Raw genomic sequence first — 15876 nt, forward strand, 5'->3', positions numbered from 1 at the left:
TCATTCAAATTGACCTCATCCGGCCTCACATACGAAAGACGGCGCGCGAGAGACTTGTCTTTACAGGTATGAGCTTGCACCTGCGCTCCACTAATCGGCTTGGTAACAAGTCGCTTCGGAGGGTATGACGAGAGAAGATATCAGTTCAAATACCCATGTAAACTTATGTGAGCAGAGATGTATTTGGGTTTTGGCAGACCTTAGATGTGTTTGAATCAAATTCACGTTGCGGAAGCAATGGGCATGTAAAGAATGCCCCTAAATGCTGTACGAGTGGAGCGGGAAAGGGGGAGACAACACAGGTCCGGACTGGCAAGCTCCCATACTTGACCAAAGGATTGAGAAACAGAAAAGGTTCTCGGGCTTCGTCAGTGACGTCAGGTCTACTACGCAAAGACATCTAAAGCGCATCTGATCGTAGGTTGTGGAGGTACTTCTCAACTAGAGGCTCAAATCGATCGGCGCCACCAGTGTTGCTAGGTCACCTCAAAAACCAAGTCTAATGGTCATACATGCTTCGGATCCGGACCCGGGCCCAGGGTCCAATCGCCGCTGCCATCTACGTATATTAGGTCTCAGAAATCTAAAGGGTGTTGAATTACATGAGCTACATCTGAGATACAGCATCATTTTACTCACTGTTTGACAATCTGTCATCAACCATGTCTTCCATCAGACTCAACATCATGAACTCGACCTCGCGAGCTTTGCTGCGCCCCCGTTTGCGGCCACACTCGAGAACAGCACTCATCTCCAGGAGGAGATATGCGAGCGACATGCCAGATCACCCTCCATCACGCACTGAGGGCACCGGCGGACTGCCGTGGTATGTGCTATGTTCCCAACAGGGTGTCCTTCTTCTCCGTGTCATGCATTCCCTCTGAGACACTCACACGCAGAGCCCAGACACTAACATTGCACACCGGTCTCAGGCTCATAGGAGCCATCGCAGTCGTTCTTCCAACCACCTTCTGGTTATTGAGCAGTGGCCAAAAGGCCGACAAGCACAATGACCACGAGCAACAGCGAGCGTTGCGCTCTTCACACCCTGGGATCATAAACACGCCCCATAAGGACATAGAAACCAAGGCGGATGGCTCAGATTCCGAATTGCCAGAGGATGCCCCAAACAGGCCAGAAAATCGTGAGAAGGTGTGTCCACTTGAGCCCCTGAACTGCGCCTTACACATTCATCCCTTGCCAAGGTACTGACTATGGATATTGCCAGATCGAAAAGAAGCTGGCAGAGAAGCCGGCGACTAAGAGGGTAGATCCCATGAAATAAATCGGCGCTGCGTCTTTGTGTTCGAAGCAGGCCCCAAGTCTATTCATGTATCTCTGGGAATGATCACTGACATAGAAGAGTTCATTGAATTTAAGCTGGCCCACAACCGCATCATTGGTTGATCTAGCAGAATTCGAATATACTGTGTTCAACAAACGGCACCCTCCTCATACCGGTGATCAAAGGCCGATATCACTGCACAAGTGTACGTGAGTGCCGCCAAAACGACGAACATGTGCATCAGTTGGTGACTCGCTCCGAAGAGATCGAAGCGCCGAGGGAACCACCTCTCAGGGAACTTATTCAACATATCAGCATCAGCAACACAGCTCACTTTCCAAGAAGGAGAACTTCACCCCATGAGAGAGAGTACTGCTCAAGGCAAGAAGCAAGGGATTCTGCAGACTCACCTTCAGCCCATATACCACAACTCCCACACCATCACAAACAACCGTCCACAACACCCAACCCAGGCCCACCCTCTCCCACTCCTCCTCCAAGCCATGCACCAGCGCCCCGTGAGCAATAGGCAGCGCAAAACTGCCCACGCCAAAGGCCCCAAACAGCACCGCACGGTAAGGCCCCAGGTGCGGGGCGCTGAAGCGCGGGAGGAAGGTAACCGCCGAACAGGCGGCGGCGAGCGCGGTGATGAGGCCCCAGTAGGCCGCCTGGAGAGCCGGGTCGCAGGGGAAGGAGTAGTAGACGAGCGGGACGGTGGCGGCCCACATCAGTGCCAGGACGCCCTGGAAGTCGAGCTTCATGTTGAGCAGGTACACGGCCTCGCTGTGCGCCATGAGCGTGTGGAAGGCGGTCGACAGCGCGAAGCACACCGCCACGCCGAGGAAGTATGTGCTGCAGACGACGACGTCCGCTGCTGTGGCTGTGTGATACCGGGCTGGCATCTCCGTGAGGACGCAGGCCGCGAGGCTGATGAAGACCAGGGCCCCGAGGATGTGGGACCAGATGTTGACCGTCTCATCTGCCAGGGAGAGCAGTTAGGACACTGGCAAACTGATTTGGGGAAGGGGGGGGGCCTGTTCGTGTGTCATGGGACAATGTGGTCCTGAGACTATATTTTCAGGACGAGATAAGGTTCGAGGCTGGAGCATGAAGGCTAACAAACTGCTCACAGGCTTCACCTACTGTGTACGTAAGTCCAGCTCAGAAGACAACCCCTAACTGTTCCGCAGGCCCTGCGGTACCCAGTCTCGATGTGGTCACTGCCACGTTGCTGCCACTCCTCTGCGAAGCCCATCATCAGCCCGCCTGTCCTTCGTGACTCATGATCCGACGCAGAGAAAGAGGGAGGAGCGGGATGACATCTCACCAATCTCGGACCACAAGAGCAGCTCGACAGCTTTCTTTGCCCTACTCTTTCCCTCCTCGGACTGGGGCGGTTCAGACCACCTCTCAACCCGCCGAAAGCTCAACCTCCGCCGCGTCCCGCCCGGCGTCGATCCCGCGACCAGAAGAGCAGCCATCAAGTATCCTCCCCAACGAGGGTGGCACCGCAGAGGCGGGAAAAGACAGGCAGGCCAACGACAACCCACGGCAGCTCAAACTGCTTTTCCGCCGATACCTCGCGACTGGAAGAAAAGAAACAGACATCTGCAATGCAAGGTCGTCTGGTCTTCACCACCCACGTCTGAGGAGGGGATTATTACCTAAGTTGGGCCCCTTTCGGCTGTTCCTGTCCCCGAACGGGGTAGCATTGACCCCATCCCAGAGATCGACCCGGGGCCCGGTTGCTGCTGCACGTTTGGAATGGAGCCTCTGTGCCAAGCAGCCAATCACCTGCGTGTCGCGATGTTTCAAGAACGACGCAACGGGTAGGGGTGGCCGGGGGCGGGCAGATCGGACGAAGCGCGGATCTAGTCCGGGGTTTTCAAGCTGGCAGACACTGTTGCAATGGACGGCTGTTTGCAAATCGAACTCAGCACCGGAGGCAAATACTCGACTCGGATGGCTTTGCCTGCTCGCTTCACGGGCCAACAAAACAATATGTCATAGGTGTCTTTTGCAAGTGCTTCCTCTGAGGATTGTTGTGTGGTTAAATCCTTTTTACACCGCAGCAAAGCCAGCACAGAAATATGCAATCCAACACGAGGTATTGTGGCTACTAAATGGTATGTGATTTCAATGTTTCTTATTCTCATATTTCATCAATTCATCCACCTCTTGAATCGTAAATTGCCAGCCTTTCTCCCCCCAAGATACTTACTGAAGTTCTGCCTATACTGGCCCTCATGTCAGGCACTCAGTCCTACGCACCCACCTGGTAGGCACTCGTACTGACAGACTGCCGCTTCCCCTTCCCATCGTCCCTTGACGACCCAACAACAGGCCCACCGGCATCATCCAGGGGATCCACGTCCCTCTCCTCCGGCGTCGCCATGAAAGGCGGCGCCCCGTAGACATCACCACTGATTTTCCGACTGCGTCTCCTCCCGCCCCGTTGGCTGCCGTAGCCGTTCCATTCGTGTTGCTGCTGCGAGGGCCGGGCACCCGCCTCCTCCGAGTCTCGGCTCGCCCGCTTCCCGTCTTCGGCATCGGCAACGGCAGCGGCAGCGGGGCCGGCCTCTCCCGCCTCCGCGGCGTGCTCCTTCATGACGTCCATGACGCCGGCGTACTTCTCGACCTCCTGCATCAGGTCCTGGTCCTGCGGCCAGAAGATGCGTCGCACCGCGCTGATCGCGAGCTCGAACACGATGACCATGGCGAGCGCCATGATCGCCGTGAGCCACCACGTCGGCCTGCGCCCGAAGTTGTAGATGAACGCGTCGCGCACGATGTAAGGGCCGGGTCGGGGTTCATCTGTGATGTGTCAATTAAGTCCAGGAATATGAGACATAGTGCTTTTGAAAAGGTCTCTGCAAGGGAAATGCCACACGGTGGTGTTTATACGTACAAATGGCCGAGAGAAACAGGTTCCAGAGGAACCAGCCGGCGACGCTGATGAAGAAGCCGATGAAGGTGACGAGGGTCTTGTTGTGCAGCTCCAGGACGAGCATCTTGATGTTGATGAATAGCACGCACACCGTGAACGCGAGGTCGCCCATGGCAAAGAGCGTGTTGTCCTCGTTGAAGTTGATGGCCATGAAGATGCCCCAGACCCCATAAAAGATGAGCACGGCTTCGATGACAGCCAGGGAGCTCCACCCAAAGTACATGAAGTAGTTGAAGGCCTTGTTCTTCTGCCCAAGGGTGTAAAGCTCGGGCACCGCAAGCAGAGTCTCGGCCTTGATGTCTTGTTCGAACATGCCAACCAGGATGACGGCCAGAGAGGTGAACAGGGTGTTGAACACAGCCAAGGACGCAGACTCGTACAGACTCGTCCCCGTGTATCCATTGTACTCCTGGTAAAGGGCTTGGACAATGTAGAAGACGATCTCCTTCCAGAAGGTGCCCAATATGTACTTGCCCGTTCTGATGTAGTTCCACCGCCCATGCACAAACAGCAGCTTCTGCAGGAACCTGAACTGTGCGATAGAGTAGTCCGATATGCGGGCGGCCTGGAGGCCTTCGCGCCCCGATATGCCGATCCCGACGTGGGAAGCTTGGATCATTGCGATGTCGTTTGCGCCATCCCCTATGGCCAGGGTCAGGGACTTCGGTACTTGCGTGCGGATGCACTTGACGAGTGTTGCCTTCTGCGCCGGTGACGCGCGGCAGCAAATGACCGAGTCGACGCGAGCTACGAGGTCAAAGAACAACACCTTGAGCGACTCGTCTGCTTCGACCACGCCCAAAGTCTGCCCATCGATGACGACGACAGGGTGCATTATCATCCCGCGCCCGACCTCGACAAGCGTGGCGGCGATCTTCTCCTGAAGATCACCCTCGGTGGCATCGAGAATGTACACTTCCGAGAAAGGCTTGCATATCCTCGCGGAGTGGGCAATGTTTATTGCTGTCTCCCTCTTGTCACCTGTGAGCATCCAGACTTTGATGTTCGCACGGCGGAGCTTGTCGATTGTCTCCGGGACGCCATGCTGCAGCTTGTCTTCGATGGCCGTGGCCCCGGCCAGCTCGAAGCCCTGCTCAATCAGTTCGGCGGCAGCCTCGATGCGTGCCTGGCGGTCAACAAGGCTCGTGGTGGCCTCGTGATATATGGACTTCCACTGGCTGTAGTCATCTTCAGGTACGTAGCGATAGGCATACAACAGGGTACGCAGGCCCTCCGAAGCGAAGTCATCCAGGTGCTGGAAGCAGCGCTCAAAGACTTCGTGGTCGTCCACGGCAATATTCTCGTCGACCATGTCATCGTAGGGGTCATCCATCGCCTCTGGAGATTGGAGCAGCTCGATCGATCGCCCGCGTGCCACATCAGTCTGCTGAGACAGATGGGGCTCTCCGGTCCCGGAAGCGTCCCTTTCGCGGTTGGTGATCCACGAGTCAACTTCATCTACGAGGACGCTCGATCGTCTCCTTTGCATGCTTGCAGATCGCTTCGTGGTACTCTTTCTCCCAAAGATGCCCGTTCTACTTGCGAAACTGCCAGTCCTCCGAGCAACAGATGTGCTGTTCCTCGCACTGTGCATGCTCATTTTCCGCATAGCCTTCTCCTGCTCCATACTTCTGCGGAGGCTAGCCCTGCGATCGACGGCGGAGGCGGTCTCCATCGCTAATCTGCTCTGCTCAAGCCGAGGCAAGACGACATTGTCAGCACCTTTAACGAAGACACATATCCGGCCGTCTGGCTTGCGAATGATGATGGACATCCGCTTGCGCTTTGAGCTGAACTCGATCACGTCCAAAATCTCGTAAGTCTCGGTCGCGGATGAACCATTCTCATCGGCAAGTTCCAGCTCAATGCTCTGTGAGGATCGATCAATGAGCAGGTATCCGAGATCTTGCGCTGCTTCAACAAGGGCTAGCTCATCAGGCGAAGCCGCTTGAAACTGAATGTTGCCACCGGCCTTCTTTTCTGGCAAGCAGGTGTGACACAAGGCAATGCACAGAATGAACTGCCGGGCTTTCTTCGAAAATGGTGAGTTGGGTTTTCGCCGTACGTAATGGATGAGCTCCTCCGTTCTCAGCTGCCGGGTCTCATTTGGTCGCGTTGTAGACGTCCAGACTGAGTCTGACCTCCGGATTGGGCCCAAGTTTGACACGTGCTCCTCGAGAAGGAGGTCCTCAGCAGGCTCGGTCCTCATCGTGTGCATGGAAGCTCTTGTGGACTGGTTCCCTTTGCCCTTGTTGGCCTTGGAACCTGACATCTCGATTCGTGCTTGTCTTCTTCTGTTCGCCTCAGCCTCGCGCCGAAGGTCCATGTCGTGCAGCCACGCGGTACCCGCCACGCTCATTTTGCGGAATTTCATGACATTCTCTGTGAGCGTTCCTGTCTTATCCGAGAAGACGTAGCTGACCTGACCGAGATCTTCAAGAATTGTCGTAGTATTCGCCACCATTGGTGTGTCCGAGACTCCATCATACATATCGATATCTCTTAGTAGCATGACCTGGCCGATTTTGACGATCTCCAGCGAGACATAGAGACTCAACGGGATCAGGGTGTTGAATGCAATGACGAAACCGATGAGAATCTGACCAAAGGCTACTGATCCTTCGTCCAAGTACCATGCATGCCTCTCGTAGTCGTCTACCCAGATTATGTTACCGATGGAACAGCCGACAGAGAGCATGACGACAACAAAGACCAACAGAATGACGATCTTGTTGACCCTGAACTGCATCGCCGGCGCTTTGGCGTGCACATTCTTGCTCGCGTTCATCCGGATCTTGCATTCTTCCCCGGTATTGATCACAATACCGATAGCCTCGCTCGTATTCCTCAGTGTCGAGCCCCTATACACCACCTGGTTCAGGGTAAGAGGCATGGCCTCTGCATCAACAACGGCTCTGCCTTCGTAGTTGTATAGGTCTAGGTTGGGATCCTCGGATACTACCTCGGCCTGTACTGCGTTCAAAGCCGATAATGAGTCGCAGTGTTTCGTAAAGAGAGGGCAGGCTTGCTTGCTCTTCAGGTTCGTTTCACCGTCCAGCGCCATTGTTTCGATGTAAGCGATGCCATTGGGTCCAGTGGCATGGAGGAGTACCATGTCGGCGGGAACGTTCTCGTCTCTTCGTAGTCTGACGATGTCGCCGACACGGACTTCCTCCCACTGTATTTTCGACCAGTGCACGTCTTCGTCCTGAGACCATGGGGGATTTTCATCTTCCCGCTCTTCGACCCGGTCCAGCTCCTGCAGCTCACCTTCCACGTCGTCACGGCGTCTGCGGAACTTTTCTCGCAGCTTGCCATACCGTTTCTCACTCAATAGGCTCCTGGCAGGGTCTAACACCCACACCTCGGTCCTATTCTCAAGCTTGTCCAGCTTGTATCTTCTGTAGTCATCCCAGCCTTCTTTGGCCATACTAAGCGCAACAAAAGCCATTAAAGGACCGATAGTCTACCATACGTCAGCAAGGATCTTAGAGCCAAACGTGGTCTTCATAAAGCCCTATATCAAGGACAGTGCTCGAAAAATGAGGAACAGGATGGAGAATACACACCGTATAGGTCCCTGTAGTACTGAGACCGGGTATCATTTGCAGAATGCCGATAGTAAGGAAATATGCGTTGGCGAGTTTGCTGAACTGGAAAAACAACTGCTTCGGAAGAAACGACCACAGCGTGTATCTGCTGGACCTAATGAAATTGGAAATGTACGGCTTCCCCGTGCGCTCATCCGTCAGGCTCTTGCTGCGGGCTTGGCCAGGGTTGAGAGGGACATGTCTCCCATCAGCGCTCGGAGGCAATGGCTTCTGGCGCAGTAGCCCTTCGTAGATCCATTTCTTGTACAGGGCCGCAACCCTCGTCTTCAAGCGGCCCGTGGGCGACCGTCTGAGCCGTTTCGTCCGGGCCCTCTGGCGAGCCACCCAGTCTTTGGCGCGCGAGACCCTCGCGCTCGCCTCGGCGGCGCTGGCGACACTCTTCACCTCCCCGCCGATTCCCCTGAACCGCAGGCGTCGGTGGCGAGGCGCGAGCTCAGGGCCGCTGGCCACCGGCTGCGCGGCGAAGCTGACTCGGCCTGGGTTCGAATCTCCGGCTTCGGGTCCGCCGTCCAGCCCTTGCGCTGACGCACCCGGCTGCGGGGGACCATCTCGGCTCTCGCGCCATCTTCTTGCGGCCTCGGTGTCCTCGCCCCTGCTCTGGATAGGATAGAGGTCCGTGTCAAGCCGCAGATGCGAAGACGGGTGGCCACGGCGACGGCCTGCATCATCTGAGAACCTGATGTGTGCCCCAGATTCACTTCTGCGTGTGCTGCTATTTGACCTTCGTGCTGAAGCGGTTCTTCCTCCAGTGTGTGCTGTGTCCCCCTCAGCTGGGGTCGAGTCGCCTGTGAGGCTCGGCCGGGGTTGGACCAGTATTTCTGCTTCTTGGATGTTGTCCAGCTCGGAGCGCAGTACGTCTATGCTTGAGCTGCGCCGGTCTGAGCTGCCACCCGCCATGATGAGAGGATGGTGACTCTCGGTGGGGTCATCAGGACTTTGAAGAATCCCCTCCCGGCCGGATACCAGAAAGCCACAGGCTCATCTGGAGCCTGGAAGTCTCCGCCGTCCAAAAGACTCGGATGAATTCTGAGAACGGCGTGTTTCTGCAGCAAGAACAGAGCGATGGACGTTGTTGAAGGTGAAGAGCGAGGGGTGCTGCCGAACACCTTGGTTGCTCGGGAGCGCGGGCTTGAGCCTAATTAGTCCAGTACAAGCCAAGCAGGTGACGTTCCAAGACGGGCTCAGCCCAGCCGACGCGGCGATTGATCAACGAATGTCAGCGCAGCCCGCCTGCTCCTGGTACGCTCGGCCCAATGATCCTACGGCTTGGAAGGTACAGAACACGGCACAGAAACCACACACACACATGCTTTCAATAAATCATTGGTTCAATTGAAATCGACAATTGACCATGACCTCCAACCTCACTCCTCAAAGTGACTGGGGATGAGACGGCGCGTGAACCTGGCCTAACGTTGATTGACTGCAGCGCAAGTCGTGCACGGGAAAATCTTGCCTGGAAACCTGACATTGAAAGACCCCCGTGTGCTGCTGCGATGGTTCAATCGGCACGTTACATGTACTCAGGTACTAGTAGTAGCAGCATAGTATCGTCCGAACTGCCCCGGATCCTTCCATCCTTGAAAAGATTCGGAGTGGTCGGCACCCATTGGGCCCCACTCGGTAGTCGTCGTATACGGGACACTGAGTAAGTGGGCTGACGACTTGCCCATCTGTCTTGGTCTGCCTGCGAGTGGCCGTCTCCCTGGCTGAGAGTGAATCCAACGACGTCAGACTTGCTTGGCCAGCCTTCCCGGGTGAGATAGACAAAGACTTCTTAGCTTTGTCCTGACTAGGTAGGTATGGGATGACGATCCCCTATGAAAGTATCTGTCTCGTTCTACTGTACTTAGTATGTGCAACATCCCCGAGGGCTTGCATGCCTTCGTACCTGGCCAGAACTTGGGGATCCCCAGCCCGCTGCATTGGCGGCAGTGTTCGCAGGCGCCGGCAGGAAGCCCCGGTGTGGGCCTCGCACTTCTAAGACTGACAGACTGCCACTATAGCGCTTCCCCAACCAGGTTTATGCTTCGAGAAGGACGGTGACGCTCTACACATGGGGCGTCATATGGGGCGTCGGCGCCACGGCCCATAATCCCAACTCCCTGCTTCCCTGCCTCCCCGCCCCTTCGAGGTAAGCTTACCGCCCTCGAAATACGAGGCTCTCCTGTGCACAGCAGTCTAGTATGCCGCCCGTGACCGCGCCTGTCCGTCTACTACATGCGACCTCGCCGCGAGGCTGACGACTTTTTCCTTTCTCCAAAACCTGTGCGATTCTTTCTTAGCGTAGCCGCGTGGAGATTTGTGTGGCCATCCCACGTCACATCAGCAATCGGTTTTCACTTGACATGTCAACGAGTTCACCAAATGATCGCTTCAGGCTTTGTTTTCAAAATCATGTTTCCATTCCAGCCAAGAACGCCTTGGCCCGTGCAACCCACCCTATTTCCAAGAAGAAAATTCAAAATCACGTCCGTCCAGCCGTCCCTATTGTCCATGATGGAAGAGAAAGGAGACGGAACGAGCATGGGCCGATGACTTTTCCAAGACACGAGCCCAAGTACATGATCCATAACAGAAAAAGGGCCTCCAAACCATCTCCCAGAGATTATCCAACCTCACCTCTCGAAAAAGGTGTACCACAGGTTGGTGGCATTGTGCCGCTGTTGTTGCTTGTGCCTTGAACCATCCATCGCGGTAATAGTAATTAGCCTCCTGGGCCCCTCCTCCACCCCAGAAATTGTCCCTTCCTGCAGACCTGTGTTGCGGTGAAAGAGGAAGGTAAGATCAACAACCCGGAAAGACAGACGCAGTGTCTTCCGCATGTACTCGACAATAGCTATTAGGTGCCTCTGAACCCATAATAATGGATTCGGGGCGGCCGGTCAGTCCTTGTCGCTCGCCCCGTTTGCGAGGCGAGCGAGTCAAGTTTGACCGGCAGTCGCGGAGAAAAGAGCAGATCGCGGTGCCAGACACACATGATCGACAACCAAAGGTAGGTATCGTCATGCAGATCGCAGAGTCAAGGATAAAACGAGAACAGAGTCTTGAATGGTGGTGCAAATGAACATAAAGTGCAGACAAGATGTAGCAATGGGCATTGTGGCGCAATCAGATGCGAACAACAAAAGCCAGGTTTATGTGGGACAATATCACCTGAACGCCGGTCATACAGACGGCGCCAACGCCCCCCTCCCCCTGCGGCGAAACGCAAATCCCTGGGTATATACGACAATTCCTGCCTGGATCACAACATCGTTGTCGGGCAGACCAGACCCGGCCGACAGGTGCTGGAATCGGCAACAGACCAGCTTTTCGATCATGATTCGTTGACGGGCATGTGCTGCATGCTTTCTGGTGACAGGCTCGCAGGCTCAACGTGGTCGAAGGACACCAGCTGGTTCATGTCCAAATCTGCCTGAGATGTCTCCACAAAGGCTGGTGAGTGCGGCGGGTGCATGGGCAGGTTTATGCTGTGCTTCGAATACATCTCGTTTAGGCTCGCGCCATCGTCGGACATGGCGGACTCGTGTACTGGATACAGATCCGCCGACCCAGGTCTACCAACCATCGACATTGGTGGCGACTGATCGACAATAGCTGGGTCACCATGGCTCGTAAACGAAAGGGGAGACATGGACTGTGGCACGAGGCTGGAGTTGTTGACCATGGGCGAGAGGAAGGTGCCGCTGTAAGGCGTATTGTAGCTCGATGTCGGCATCGGTGTGCTCTCGGAATGCTGAGCAAAGTAGTTGGGGCTAGAGTAGTCTGAAGGAGACGCCGCACTTGGCGCGGTAGTTGCAGACATGGGATACTGCCGCATATCCAGTCCAAAGCCGGCCTGTGTATCGATGCGCAGATTGGGTCCCATCCCGCTGGGCTGTTGGGGAACAGGAGCAAAGATGTTGGGACTGTGCGGTTGCGCCTGATTCTCGCCAGGATGTTGGATGAAGAATGACGGCATGGGAGTCTGGAGCATAGCGAAGTCAACAGGCATCGGCACCGACCTGCTGCGTTGCCGCTTGTGACCACGAGCCATACCAGGGTGCAGTGTGGGTGGGGCACCCCATTGCGTCTCCTGGTACATGCCGACATGAGGCTGGCCGAAGCTTGGTTGTGAGGACGGCCGGTTCGTTGGCGAGACTGGGGCCGACATCGAAATGGCATGCATGGCTTCGTAAGGGTTGGTCTGATGACGGTTCATGAAGGACTCCAGAGACACGAGCTTCGCGAGCTGGCCACTGAGCACCTTGGGGTTGCCACCTAGGTGGTGAACCATGCACTGTGAAGCTTGCTGGTCCTCAGTGAAGTCGCCACATTGGAAGAAGCCGTTGGTTGTGGGGGACGAGTCCATGAAGAAGTTCGGTGGCCTGTTCAACTCAATGACAATGCCACCAAGCTTGTTGGGGTCGCCCTCGCTGTTCTCGAGATAAATCGACTTGATGTGAGCGAAGGGGTACTCAATCTTGTACCCGGCCTGCTCGTTGTTGATGTAGTAGGTCATCGTGCACTTGTCAGGCGAGTAGAAGATGATCAGGTCCATGGTGTTTTGGCCGACCCGAGTCCATTTGCCAATGCTGAGGGAGCGGCAAGTCAAGTGGTGGATCACTTCCGCGACTAATCGTTAGATAACCATAAAGCTTGAAGGGGGCGGTCGATGTATTGGCTGTACTCACAGACTTTGCCCTGGCCACCCTGTTCTCCGCCCAGGAGCATACCGCTATGGCCATAAGGCATCAAACCGCGTCCCAGGAAACCTGCCCCGAGGCCCTTGCCAGACTCCATGGCCTGCATAGCCAGGTAGGTGCGCATGGACTCTGGTATCGCGTCGAAGTCTTCGCCTGTCTCCAGGCTCTTCTTCGCCAGAGCCTTGATCTTGGCACGCCTGGATTACTTGTTAGTCGCATCCGAGCGAGAGATGTAGAACAAGCGCATACCTGTTCTGGAACCAAATCTGGACAGAGCGCTCGGTCATGTTGATCTCCTCGGCGATTCGTTCCCGGACATTCGCCGTGGGGGTGGGGTTCTTGTTGAATTCCATCTCCAGCGTCGTCAGCTGGTCCTGCGTTGCTCGCTGCCGCTTCTGGTTCTTCTGCTGCTGCGTCAGGGTGCTCTTGCGAGGCGGGCGTTTTGATGTGGAGCCGGCATGTTGTGAATTAGAGGTAGAAGGTGATGGTGTCTGTGCCATGTTGCCGGCTGAGACTGGAGTAGGGACTGTAGCTGGCGAGTTGGCCGAATCCAGCTGAACGGTCGAGGTGGCAGAACCTGGGCCTGACATGCCCGAATCTTCAACCTTTGTGGCCATTTCGGGCTGGTGAAGACTCGTGATGCAAGAGCCGTGTGGTGGTGCCAGGTGAGGTCAGAATTATTTTCTTGAGATGACTGTCGGTGTTCGCTTCTGGAGACAACCGAGCCGGTAGTGCGGGTGCGCGTCTGTCCTCTTTTCTTTTTGATTCGCGACTTATGGAATGACCAGTGGGTATCTCAGAGACTGTGCTAGTGCTCGAGAGGTGGTGTATCGTGGATCGGCAGTCCGCGGACTCGATAGTCGGGACGGTGTGGTAATATAAGGAATGTGTTGAAGTAGCGAAAGGTAAGTAACGAGTAAGGAGTGTCGTCCTGGACCAATTGCAAGTACAGAAGCCTAATGGATGGCAGCGAAGTACAGTACAGTGTGGGCAGGAGGGGATAGTTGAAGAGACGAAGAGGGAGAGGGTTCAGGTCGTTCGATACGGAAATCCGAAATCTAAGTCTTTCCCCGTTGGTGCAAAGGCAAGGCAAGGCAAGGTAAGGCGAGGTGAAGTGGGTTTAACCGCGGTGGTATCTTCGCGTTAGCCGAAAGAATGTAAATGGGACGCCCGGAAGGATTGAACGGGGACCGAGAATTGGCTGGAAAAGCGCACAAGGGGGACTTCAAGGGAGTGACTGTGGTTAGAACATAAAGAAGCGGGGGGGGGGAAGAAAAGGAGAGGAGGGAAGAGAGTCTGTCGATTCAGCGACGAGTCGGTTGGGTGGACTGACGGTGAGGGATTCACGATGGAGAGAAGGAAAAAGGAGAGGGCGGCGATGGGGAGCTACGGGGGGAGGGATACAGTAGAAGAAAAAAAAAAGCTCGAGCCAGCCGGCCAGGAGCAGGAGGAGCAGGACTCGCCCGCATACTCACCCTCACCCTCACACTCGGACTGCACACAGTACAGCAGCACGCAGCAGCACCCTTCCTTCCTGCCAGGCGAAGGGGAGAGGGAAAAGGGAAGGAGGGCGAGGAAGGGGCCCCCCTGGCTCGTACCCTGGGCAGGAACTGGACGAGGATTGGCTGTCTGGCCTGGGAGAGGGCGGCTCCTGAGCGTCCTGACTGACCCTGCAGCCCTTGTCCCTGATCGAGGAGGCACAGTCGACCAGTCCCACGCGCTTTCCTGTCGCTCCACGGCCCACTTGGTCTGCAACCCACATGCGCTCCCACCCTGGGCGCCCGCCTCCCTGCCCACCCTGCCACCCACCTGCAGCTTGATGCCCTCTTTGCGAGTGAGCGATGGACCGATCAACTGGACGGAGGTGAACCCAACAGTGCAGTACCGTCCAGCCGTGGTGTCATACAGTAGCAGTAGCCTTTTTCTTTTCTTTTTTTGCCTTTCCTCTTGTCTCCTCTGCCTGTCATGTCAGCCCATGCATCCCCCCAAGGATCTCACCAGTTCGAAACTTTTCGACATCCGACTCGCAACGAACGACCGCCCGGATACGAACAAACGAACGGATGGGGCGGGTGAGCAACATGCAATCCAGGAGAACACACGTAGCAAAGCATCGTGGCCGCTTGCACAAGGTTCATGCACTCTGGACCGGGCCCAATCCTGCGCAACAAAACATTCGCGGCACACCACACCACACCATACCAGACCACACCACATTTCCTACGACACCACACCACGCTTCGCAGGCTTCGCAGCGCAGAGGCAAGGGCAGAGGCCATGGCAAAGAAAGGCTGCTGCTTGCCCAACTGGTTTGCAGCGCCACCACGCCAGCCGCTGCTGCTGTACTGTGTAGAGGCACCGCTTCTCAGTCCCCGGCACAAACATTTGTTCTGGCCGGGGTCTTGGTTGTGGTTGCAGGCCATGGTTTGGTCGTCGATCCGTAGTCAGCCGTCTGGCCGCCGCCAACCTTCACCAACGATGCATGTCCTTGTCCTCGACCGTGCACATCCACTGTGTGAGCATGCATGCACTCGTCCCCCGTACCTGCAGTAGTGTCAGGGGACCGTTTCTCCTAAAAAGGACTGGACGCCCACACTAAACGCCACAGGCCCAAGGAGCAAAGGCAGGGAGCGCTCCATTGGTTCGCTCTCGGGCTACCTACCGTGCTACGTGCACCTGCAGAAACCAACTCCGGTCAGCTTGGTTGTTTGACACCCTCTGGCAGATAGGTCATGATGAGTCGCCTCGCTTGCAACCGGCAGCCTTGTGGCTTCATGTCAGCACTGTGCAAGATCAACACATCAGCGCCTCTGCTGGTCACAGCATGTCAGCAATCGTCCAGCATCAAGTCGCCCAAGGTTTCCACACAGACGTGCTGCGAAGAGGCTGTGTTCGTTTCCACGGAGCATGTTTCAAACTCAGTCCTGACAGTGCAGATGCCGCACCTGCCGTAGTGCCGTCAACGGCCATTCGGAGAACACACGGCTAGACAGTAGCAGGTGACAAACACGCTCACGAATCACGCCGGCCTCGAAGCGGGTCTTGGAGACTGGGTCCGACCTGCGGGGTCTTGCCTGCAAGCCGCTGCACTCGCTGCATCCGCCGCGCCGTCCTTCTCTGCCAACGCAAGCGATTCCCGTCGCTGGCACTGTGCGAGGCGAGGTTGTCGGGGGCCTGTACCGCGACGATGGTTCAACCATCAAACTTTGACGAGCACAACGGGAGAGACCTTTTGCACCAGAAACATGATCCAGCAGTGACAAACTCACAATGGCTGCAGCGTGCACCGCAGGAGCCGGCCAACTTTGGGAACCCCCCTCCCCCCTTCGCTGTACTGAGACGAAC

At 56.0% G+C, this 15876-nt stretch overlaps 3 protein-coding genes across 3 annotated transcripts; 1 reads left to right on the forward strand and 2 right to left on the reverse strand.

Annotated features, from left to right (window-relative positions):
- Window positions 1-662: 662 nt before the first annotated feature.
- INS49_014599 (uncharacterized protein) lies at window positions 663-1285 on the forward strand (the record flags this gene model as incomplete). The annotated part of the gene is made up of 3 exons (XM_043175289.1): window positions 663-826; window positions 933-1152; window positions 1229-1285. The coding sequence occupies 3 exons, from the start codon at window positions 663-665 to the stop codon at window positions 1283-1285; spliced, it is 441 nt and encodes a 146-aa protein (XP_043020246.1).
- Window positions 1286-1433: 148 nt separating this feature from the next.
- INS49_014600 (uncharacterized protein) lies at window positions 1434-8740 on the reverse strand (the record flags this gene model as incomplete). The annotated part of the gene is made up of 5 exons (XM_043175290.1): window positions 1434-1583; window positions 1696-2264; window positions 3557-4099; window positions 4194-7663; window positions 7959-8740. 5 exons carry the CDS (start codon window positions 8738-8740, stop codon window positions 1434-1436), a joined length of 5514 nt encoding a protein of 1837 aa, XP_043020247.1.
- A 2422-nt stretch (window positions 8741-11162) lies between these two features.
- On the reverse strand, window positions 11163-13148 carry INS49_014601 (uncharacterized protein; the record flags this gene model as incomplete). The annotated part of the gene is made up of 3 exons (XM_043175291.1): window positions 11163-12460; window positions 12520-12728; window positions 12781-13148. The coding sequence occupies 3 exons, from the start codon at window positions 13146-13148 to the stop codon at window positions 11163-11165; spliced, it is 1875 nt and encodes a 624-aa protein (XP_043020248.1).
- Between the last annotated feature and the right edge of the window lie 2728 nt (window positions 13149-15876).

This window comes from Diaporthe citri (assembly GCF_014595645.1).
Source record: "Diaporthe citri strain NFHF-8-4 chromosome Unknown scaffold_8, whole genome shotgun sequence".
Classification (NCBI taxonomy): domain Eukaryota; kingdom Fungi; phylum Ascomycota; class Sordariomycetes; order Diaporthales; family Diaporthaceae; genus Diaporthe; species Diaporthe citri.